This window comes from Corylus avellana, chromosome 9, assembly GCF_965113065.1.
Source record: "Corylus avellana chromosome 9, dhCorAvel1.hap1.2, whole genome shotgun sequence".
Lineage (NCBI taxonomy): Eukaryota > Viridiplantae > Streptophyta > Magnoliopsida > Fagales > Betulaceae > Corylus > Corylus avellana.
In genome coordinates, this window is record NC_142498.1 from 2,035,155 (window position 1) to 2,046,259 (window position 11,105).

The 11,105-nt window shown below is 33.4% G+C and overlaps 1 protein-coding gene across 1 annotated transcript; it reads right to left on the bottom strand.

Moving 5' to 3' along the window:
- Positions 1 to 65: 65 nt before the first annotated feature.
- On the bottom strand, positions 66 to 3,231 carry LOC132190176 (putative WRKY transcription factor 40). The gene is made up of 4 exons (XM_059605082.2): positions 3,177 to 3,231; positions 2,513 to 2,776; positions 2,104 to 2,220; positions 66 to 880 (listed from the first exon to the last, which is right to left on the bottom strand). The coding sequence occupies exons 1-4, from the start codon at positions 3,207 to 3,209 to the stop codon at positions 488 to 490; spliced, it is 807 nt and encodes a 268-aa protein (XP_059461065.1). The 5' UTR covers positions 3,210 to 3,231; the 3' UTR covers positions 66 to 487.
- Positions 3,232 to 11,105: the final 7,874 nt, after the last annotated feature.

Here is an 11,105-nt window from a genome sequence, read left to right on the forward strand (position 1 = left end):
TTCCATGACAATAACAGCAACAGCTTCACTTTTCCAAGAGAAAACGCATGTGTGACACATGATCATGCCATTTTCACTTTGATGGCATCTTTAATCTTTATAATGATGATCAAAGCTGAATACTCTCGATTTCATAAAAGGAAAGAGAAAGTTTAGAGAAACTTAAAATACTCAAACCTTATTTTTAACAACTAAGTACCTAAAGAGTGTTGATAGGAGCACTACAGTTAACTTTTACTACGAACCTTAGAAACGGATGTGGTAGTTCACGTAACACTTAACACGACATAGTGAGTTACTATCCAAAAGAAAACTTAATTAGTTAGTGTTTGACGTAGTAAATACCATATGAACTACCACGTTTGTTTGTAAGGGATCGTAATAAAATCTGTAATACTCCAACCATTTTCCGACACGTAAAAGAAAACCTATCGCTAGACCATTTTTGTCTCTTTACAGTTGCAGAGATCAGGTATGGTGTTGAGATTCAAATCTTTGATAGTTTAGGTTGTTGGGTGATGGAGCTTGCAACAGCTGCAGCTAAAGCTGCAGTGAAGTTAGGATCCTTTGTTAAAGAGGCAGCATATTCTGCAATATTGTTGTAGCTGTTGTTGTGGGAATCTTCCACAGAATTTTGAAAGGGTCTTCGATTTTCTTGATGAGGAGCAGAGAGAGTAAGATCGAGCGCCGTAGGTGGGAGAAATGGGTCGTTATTATTAGGCATGCGTGGAGGAGAAATAATATTTGCCATTGAGCCTCTGGCCATTGTATAATCTGATGAAGATGAAGAGTCCCCAAGAGAAGAACCATGAACATCATGGTTGTGTTGCCCATCATATGTTGCCACAAGAACAGACTTGTCTTCCCGACACCTTTGTACCTGAGATTGATGCAGGAATCATGAGGAAAAAATAGCATTTGATTAGACAACAACTTGTTTGTTTTTCTTTTTTTTTTTTTTATTAAGGGGAAACTTCACTTTAGACCCCTGAATTACCTCGCGTTTTACAAGCTTTCTCAAACTTCAAAACCTCTCAATTTGAACCTCTAAACTTTCAATTGCAGCCAATATGAACTCCCCCCCCCCCCCCCCCCCCCCCACCCCGCCGTCAAATTTAGTCGTTAGAAATACCAAAAAAGACCAAAATATCCCTGATTTTCGTTATTTTTTTTATAAGCGTTTTGGAATTAAGGATAAAGTTGAAATTTTATAAAAAAATCAGGGGTATAAACGCCATTTAACGTTTAAAATCTGATGGAGGGGTTCAAATTGACTGCAATTAAAAGTTTAGGGGTTCAAATTGAGAGGTTTTAAAATTTAGGAGAGTTTATCAAAACGCGCGGTAATTCAAGGGTTTAAAGTGAAGTTTCCCATTTTATTAACTATATATGTCATTAAATAACATGAAGGCTATGGAATTAGAAAAAGAAAATAGAGGAATAGGAGAAAATAAATACTCGAAGAGCTCAAAGGATTACATCTTCTTCTTATTCATTAATTATTTACAATATAAATAGTTCGTATTTATAGGAAAACTGTGTTAGGTGGAGAAAATATCAAATTAATCAGTATTCAACAAATATTAATCAATCTGAAATCAATTATAAAATGGGATTTGAATACAATCAAATTTGATCAAATATTATGTTAACATAACATAACATATAAATTTTATATTTTATTCAATTTGATGGAAAGATTTAATTAAGTAAGTCTGCTAATTGCACAACAAAATTTCTGAAGCTTTTACAGCTGCTATAGTCTATATATGTTTCCAGATTTCTTCAGAATAAAACTTGATCAGTTTCTTATCTAATTTTCTGTTACCAAACTAATAGTCAATTAATTCATGAAATTAATGGAATATCATTACAATAAATTTATTCATTAGCGGCGACCTTATTAGCATCGACTTTTGATGGTCGATTTACGCTAATAAGCGACTATTAGTGTCGACAGAAAAAACTATTAGTTGCTGCTAATGTTTAGAAAGAAAAAAAAACAAAAGAAGCTTAAAACTGTGATTTTTATGATCTAACAACTCCACAGTATTATATGATGGCTTAAAAATCCTTATTTCTTTTATAGAATTCCATGTATACCTTCTTTTTGACAGGGCATGCTGGAGCCATGGAACACCTGAAATAAGCTCTTGGTGATGGGTTGTCTTTGGTGACCTTCTGCCCATATTTCCTCCATTGATAGCCATCTCTCACTATCTAAAATCACAAGAAATATACAAAGATACCGTTAAAATATTTGATAAAATGATTAAATTTATATCGCTTTTAAGATAAGTGGTGATTTAACATGATATCATAATAAAAATAGAAGGTTGAATATTGTTTATGTCAATTCATACTCCATTTCGGTTGAATATTCTAAATTTTAGGTCTCATTTGAGCCCACACACAGTAAAATAAAGGTTAAAATATTGATTAAATTTTATCGGTAGCCATGGCAGATGCACAAAGACACACACAAATTAAGGAACATATGAAGAAGACTTACTAGGCTGTTGCCGTGATCATCAGAGTCGGTTCTCACTAGGATTCTTTGTGTCTTATTATGTATTGGAACCTCGGATGTCCGTGCTCTCTTGTTTGCTTCATGGTTAAAGCCTGGTTGAGTGAGATTGATGTCCATTTGTCTTGCTTTTGCCTCTTGGAGATGGGCTTGAAGAATGTTGCATTTGCTGTTCATAACGTCAAGCATGAATCTTAAAGTTTCATTCTCTTTTCTCAAACACTTCAAGTCATCTTGGAGGGTTTCCACCTGGAGGATATATTAATATATTAATATATTTTCCCTTAATTAGTTTTTTTTTTTTTTTTTTTATATGAAAGTGTATTATTCTATATATGTATAGTTTTTCCCTCTTAATTTATAGAAAATTTTCTGTTCCTACAACATGGTCATACTTGAATAATATTGTCAATAAATCTAAAATCCAGCTTATTTTTCAGAAAGATCTGGGGGCCAATTACAAAGAACCAGGACAAAAAAAATCTTAATTTGCTTTAGATCTTTTTACAAAGCATCTATATATATATATATATGATCTGGGTTTGATTGAACATCAGAAAAATCATGAAAAAGTGGATTTTTTTTGGACATTAAAACCATGCCCAGATGAAATTAATTAAGCAACAAGATAGACGAAATTAAGAGTCACCTTTTCTTTACAAGAGGCATGAGCTGCTTCCATGTGTGCAAATGATGATGATGAAAAAAAAAAAAAAAAAACTTCAACTAAGGATAAGTCATCAGAGTGTTTGGAAGAAGAGAAATAATATTATTTTCTCATGCAGTTGTGGGTATTTATGAGATGGAGAAGCCCTATATATATATTCTCATGCAGTTGTTGGTTCTTTAAGGCTGGCTCGTTCGCAGAACCTTCGCTCAGATCAAAGAAGACTAGTTTGGCGGCTCCCCCTCTCTCTCTCTCTCTCTCTCTCTCATAGTTTTGTTTTTACGGGAGACGTTGAAATCAAATCCATGTGTTTGAGAAAAAAATAAAGTTACTATTTATCTCGATTTATTACACATATTTTATACTGAGTAAATAATGGTTAATTAATTTGAATCATGAAATACGACGTCAACACTTAAGATTCATTACGTCACCAGCAGTGACGTAAGGCGAGCTTGAAAGGTTCTTTCATCCATTAACTGTTCGTACGTCCTTCTTCCTTTTTTATAGTCTTTGAAACGTGCAGACTAAAGCCATAGACTTGAGTAGACTATAAAGAAAATGAGAGGGAAAAAAGTCACGCAACTTGAAATCTTTTAATCTTAGAGGCTATGTTTGCGAATAGGCCGGGTCGGCACCGTAGTTGGAAGGATACTGTTCTAACTACAGTGCCAGCAGTAAAAATTGACTTTTTACTTTTCTTTTTTTTTAATAAAGCAAAATATTAAAAAAAAAAAAAAAATAGAGGAGAAAGGGGTGGTGTTCCAGCCACCACTTGGCCAAAATGGGGTGGCCGGACCACCCCATTTTTGGCCAAGGGGGTGGCTCCCCTGGCCGATCTGGGGGTGGTTCATGGCCAAGGGGGTGGCCGGCCATGGGGGTAGTTCAACCACCCCCAGATCGGCTAGGGGTGGCTCCAGCCACCCCCTTGGCCAAAAATGGGGTGGTCCGGCCACCCCATTTTGGCCAAGGGGTGGCTGGAACACCACCCCTTTCTCCTCATTTTTTCTTTTTTTTTTTCTTTTTTTTTTAATATTTTGCTTTAAAAAAAAAAAGAAAAAAAAAAGAAGAGCAAAAGTCAATTTTTGCTGCTGGCACTGTAGCTGGAACAGTGCAGTACCGGCCCGGCCTGTTCGCAAACATAGCCATAGTAAATGATAAATTGCAGAAGCCAAATCTCAGAAAAAGAAAAAGAAAAAGGAAAAGAAAAAGAAAAAAAAAAATATATATATATATATATATATATATATATATATATATATATATATATATATATATATTTTGTTGATAATGGCTCAAATTGTTGCCAATTAATTATCAATTTTCCCAACATATATATATATATATATATATATATATATATATATAAAGCAAAAGCCAAAACACGTAGACATGCTGGTTAGTAGGAATTGTTAACTAACATATATTTTATTTAACCTTTATGGACGGAGTTTTCTTTTGAATAATTAATTATGACCTCTAATTCAGTCTATTAATTGATATATTTTTTTGGATTATATGATTTTTATATATAATTTTTAGTAGAATTAACAAAGTAATACATATGAGAATCAAATACTCTAAGGACAAATGTCAATTTTATATATTGAGTTCAAAGATTTTTTCAACCCAATTTTTTTTTTTTTAAAAAAATGTAATGGGTCTAAGTCATCGAGAAGGAGGACTTCATATTGGAGAAGAAGAATCTTGCTCATAAAGTATGACTCATAGGAAAATAAGGAATTGTGTATTTTAATATCCTTGATTATTATTATTTAGCTCTCACAGTTGTTTTGGGAGGTGTTAAGGGACCCTAAATTTTTCGTTATGTACGTGTTTGAGAAATTAATCCAATAGCAAAAAAACTTTGATATATATATATATATATATATATAAGCACCGGTGAAATCCGAAATAGTTTCTGTCAAAGTGGAGGATTGAACTCCAGTAGCAAAAGTCTCCATCCTAAGATCAAAGTACAAAGGCACAAGGAAACTAAATCCCACAAAAATCAACAAGAAAAACATAAAATAATAGCAAAATATACAAAAGAACCAATAAAAAAAAAAAAAAAACACAACAAAACACTCAAAAACAGTAACATCAACAGAAGGAGATAACAGTGGGGTGGAGTGTGGAGCCATGCACGGGCCAAAAGATGGAAGCTTGAGATCCACAAGTACGCCGGTGCGTGGGGGGTCATACAATGGTGTAGAGGGTGGCATCAAAGAGCGGGGAGGTCAGGAAAGATAGTGGTGAGGCGCGTTGTCGGCCAGGATGGATGGAGGGTGACATATTAGGTTTTGTAAAAACTGTAATACCCCGGTTATTAATAAAGGTAATAATAAAAGAAAATGCATTTATCTACATTTTATAAAAAAAAAAAAACACTTGTAATTCAAAAGAATCTAATTCATTTTATAAATTTTTTTGCTCTAGTTGAACTTTGAAGTTACCCAGGAACATACAATGAAACCCTAGATTTGAACGTTTGAGTAAAACTCTATAATCGTTAGTACAATCGTACACCGAGCATTTGAAGATAGTACACCAAACTTTCGATGAAGCCTAAAAATCAAATTTATCTTATTAGTCACATCAACAAACCTTATTCACTTCACCAACTCTATAAATACCCCTTCACGACCCTTCATACCCTAGTCACCCCATGCATCTCTTCCACCTAAAAATCTAGAGAGAAAGAGATTCTAGAGATAGAATGAGGAGATTTTGATGCTGTTTTATCTTCATTAAAGTAAACCCTGAGCCGTACTTGTTCTCATGATTGTTTATATTTTGACCATGCGATTTATCATGATTTTTATAAGTCTTAAGTATGACATAATGCAATTATAATTTATCCCTCTTAAAAGTAAACAAATTTTCCAAAAGTTTATGAACTTACTCTTGCTTTTCAAGATTTATTACTTTATTATAATTTAACATATTTTTGTTAAGTTGTTAGAAGCTTTGGTTGGGGTTTTGTACGTGTTAGATGAGAATTTAGAGTTTTGCATGCATTCTGGTACATGTCGAACGTTCTGTGGTATATGGTTGAATGCTCGATTGTTATGCACCAAACATTTGATATTGAGGCTGAATGCATGGTTTGGCCACCCCCTAGGGCCAAACCCATAAATTGTATTTTTTGGGTTTGGCCCTAGGGGGTGACCGAACCACAATGAAGCCACCGTCAACTAGTCTTTGGGGGTGGCTGAACCACCCCCTAGGGCCATGGAGCCACCCCCAACCAACCCTTGGTGGTGGCTTTCGGCCACCCCCATGGCTTAGTTGGGGTTGTCGGCCACCCAAGTTTTTTAATTATTTGATTTTAACTTTTTTTTATTTGATTTTAATTTTTTTTAAAGTTAATTAATATTTTATTATTTAAATTTGAGTGAAACATATGGCGTAGTGTGGGCAGTTAGATAAAAATGGACAGCCATAATATACAATTGGATAATCTCCAATTTTCCCACTAATGGGAGGGGATCCTATTCAAGCCCAAGGAAAGTAAACATGTCCTAGTGCTTGTGGGTCCACATTTATAATGTGTTCCATCATCTCGGGTTTCTCCACAAAGATCATCCTAGTTAAGTCATCAATGGTGAATTTTTTGTGCCGTTACCCATACAGTATCATTCTTGAAAAAACACTCAACTATAAAACAATACATGTTTTACGTGTGGAAAGATAAATTGTAAGTCAAGTAATAATACATGTGGTAAACATGTTTTACATCCATGTATTCGTAAATCTGATCCTTAAGTTTGAAATCAAACTTTCGTAATTCTGATGATAACGGCTATATATATATATATATATATATATATATATATATATAGTTGGAGCTGATCCTTAAGCATGAAATCAAAATTCATAATTTTGATGATACACGACTTTGAAGTTTCAAAATAATAAACATCCATGTACGCCGATATTTGATCCTCAAATTTGAAATCAAACTTTGGACATTTTCATTAATTTGCAGCTTATGATCTTTATTTTCAGCATCTTAAGAATTGTCTCAAGTATAGAAACTAGTAGATGAATGTTATGGTTCCTCTTGGTGTTTTTATGATCCTAAGTGGATATTTTAAAAAAAAAAGCAGAAAAAAACTTACCCCACTACTTGTCCCTCATATAGAAAAGTATAGAAACTAGTAGAGGAATGTTATGGTTTCTCCTGGTATTCTTCTGATCCTACGTGGATATTGTTTTCTTAAAAAGCAGAAAAAAAAACTTACCCCACTTGTCCCTCATATTTTTTTAGAAAATAATATATACGTAATTAAGCATTTCTCAAACTAAAAAGAAAATGGGGATTATTTTCTAAAAATAAAATAAAAAAGTGGCTCTTATTTCTTTAACTTAGTTTTTAGAAAATAATATCTACCTAGAACCAGCAGAGCACCTAGTATTTTTCAAAGAAAATAGAGGAAGCACGGATTTTAGGTAGTTCAGCCTATGACCTATGGCCTACATCCACATGGTAAAGCTTTTTTCTTGATATATGATTTGAGTACATGACTCTATTTATAGAGCTTTAAGGTGATTTCAAATACAAAACAAATTCCTTGCATTAAGGTAATTAAATAATACAAATCAATTCACATTGATCACAAATCAAATTCCCATTAATCAAAAGGATTTCTATCCTTAATTAACGTAAAGGTGGTAACACTTTAACAGTCTATACCCTCAAGAATCAATTTACTTCTCTTTCTTGTGTGTTTTCGAGAGAGAGAGAGACAGAGAGGGTGGTTCGACATCTACTTCAAATATTGACAAATGACAATCTTTATGACCAAAATCATCAAAGTTGGCTAGCTATTTTTTCCCCCCACCCATTTATATGATTGTTGAATTATTCCAAATAAACTGATATTACGTACTGACAAAGTAATCTTCAACAATAAGATAATTGAAGAGTCTATATCTGACAAGTTAAAGGCAACTTGATCTACTAAATTCAAGAGTGATCTCTCAATTAATGGTGCAGAAAGAAGTTGAATATTAGCCATCTCTGAATAATCAAACTCCAGTCCTTGGCTTTGCATTGATTCTAATTAATGATATTAATTTCTTCTTTCCTTTTATATATAGGTTTAGTGATGGACACCACAAGGATAGCCAAGTGGCATGGGCCTACAAGTCTTTGGCTCATTCCTATCCACAGGGGCGGAACTAGGATTATTTTTGTGGGGGTCTGAACATTTACGCACGCACACACATATATCTATGTGTATTCGCACATTTATGTCATATTAAATTAGCCAAAAAATCTAATAATCAGTAAATATTTAAAATTTTAATATAACGGCACCACAAATACATAATAATATAAACTAATGGCAAAATAAAATACGCACAATTAATAGGGCCTAAGAAAAATGGATAACTTTTTAGGAAAAAGCATTATCTTGATAGATTTCTTAGAAATAAACTAAACACAACCAGGTGTTAGTTAAATACTACAAAACAAAAAATAAATTAGAAGAAGAAATTAAATAACACAATAAAAAAGAAGTTATCTAATTTTTTTTTTTAAAAAAATTAATAGTGTTGCATTTTAATTAGTACATCGGCTGAAAACGGCATGCCTAGTTTTCACACTGCCAAATAAATTTTAGTACTACTACACTAATAAATTTCACGCTTATCTCTTAAACACACTAATTAATTGCAGTATTATTATCTTTTATTTGTCAATATTTTATTTTTTATAGGTTTATTTTTTTGTAAAGTCTTAGTGTTGCTAGTTTCTATAAAAAGTTTCTTAATAGGTTTAATTTATTTTATGTCATTTACGATTATAAAAAGTTTCTCTCTCTCTCTCTCTCTCTCTCTCTCTCTATATATATATATATATATATATATTATTGTTTTTTCTTCTTCTCTAGTTGCCTAGTTGACTAGGAGACGATTTTTTTAAGGTACTGTGTGGCAGGAGAAATTGGGGTCATGATACAGGGAACACTTGCGTGCATGGCACACTAGTCAATTTTTTTTTTTTTTTTAATATTACCCTAAAAATGACACTTTGGGGTCATTTAATATTACCCTAATATTCCCTTTAGCATTACCCTAAAAATTGTCTTGGGGGAGAAAACCTTGCTGGTGCCCTTATAAGGGCATAATATTTTTTTTTTATGGAAAAAATACATTTTGATCTATCTATTCATTTGCACTTTGACCTTTAATGTTTAGAAAGTGACACTTGACCCCCCTAAACTTTTAAATTGTTGCAATTCGACCATTCTGACTTTTTTTTTTTTTTTTCCCAAAATGTTCACATCTGAAGTAAAAAAAAAATTAAAAAAATTAAGGGGTGTCCAGTCTGGGGTGGCTTTGCCCTACTGTAACTTTTTATTCTTTTAAATTTTTTTTTAATTTTTTTTTTTTAACTTGGGATGTGGGCATTTTGAAAAAAAAAAATCAAAAATAGTCGAATTGCAACAATTTAAAAATTTAGGGGGTTAAATATCACTTTTTAAATATTAAAAATCAAAATACAAATGAATAAATAATTTAACAGTAAAATGTATTTTTTCCTATTTTTTTAAAATTACAAAGGCTTTAGAAATCCTTGGGTGCCATGGACTCCCCAAGGCATGCTGTAGGGTATGTCCCCCCTTGCCTATCCATCTTCTTCCATCCGACATTACCATGGATATGGATGACCTAGACTTTCTAATTTTACTATTCTTGTGATTTGACCCAAAAGAAAAGAAAAAATAATAATAATTCAACTAGAAAATAATGAGGGGAAAATTCAACTTGGAAATTACGTCACCTGCGCTAAACATGACTTTTTTAGACATACATGGTCCAAAATGCCCCCATTTTTGAAGTTCTTTGTGCCACTACTGCCTCAACAATTTTTGCACCACTAGTCGCCCATCAACGGCTCATTCAATTGTCGCACTTGATGGAGTTCTCAAGGTCACAAAAAATGCTTATCGCGACTTTGTCGAGCCGTGTCTCGGCCTCTAAGACCACACCCATTGCTGATTTAGAAGTGGTCGATTACCCTTAAAGCTTTTCTTTTTTGTGTGACCGACCACTAGTTAACTCAAGGGAGGGCCGAGAGGGGCAATGCTCATCTCCACCCTCAAATAAAATTGTTTTAATACATTTTTTAGCATATTTAGGCTTTTTATTATTATTATTAATGATGGCCTCTTAAGAAAATTTTCACCCTTATGGGCTTTTTTAGAGTTAAATTCCTAGTTTCATCCCCACTGCTGCGGGTGCCAAAAGTCAAAAGTCTTTGCTGAGAAAGAGTCAATAGGAAATATTGAAAGTCAATCACAGAAGCCTCCAGATAAAGGGATATATATATTCAGAGATTAGACAAAGACAATCAACTCAGTCCATGGACGAAATTTCCCACTTGACTCGAGTAGTTGATTCCATCACCTAATGGTGCATGAACGAGTCTCCCTTTCGGTTTGTTTCTTGCCCAACAGGCGGCGTGGCCCATGCTGCTGAGGTGCCCGGTGCATTTGGTCCACAGAATTTGTATTCGCCTTTGATTTGTTCAACCTCAAATTTGTGTACTTTGGGTACTTCAAGTAGCGTTTGAAACTTCCAAGAAGTGGGAGGAGAGAAAAAAATAAAAATAATAAAATAAAATAAAATTCAATTTGGATGGAATTATTTGAAGAGAAATTCAAGGATTGGAATCTAACGAGCAATGGTGGAACGCAGAAGTCGTTGCGCTAACAGATTAGCATTGTTGAACAATTGTAAAATAAAAATATAATTTCTATCGTTACTCTTACATTAAGTATTGGAGTTCAAATCATAGCAACATTGACTCGAGCAACCTACCTGTAAGTAGTAACAAAACTAGCTAACACATTAATTCCTTATTAGAGAAATTTGACGGTCTACATGAGTGTTACG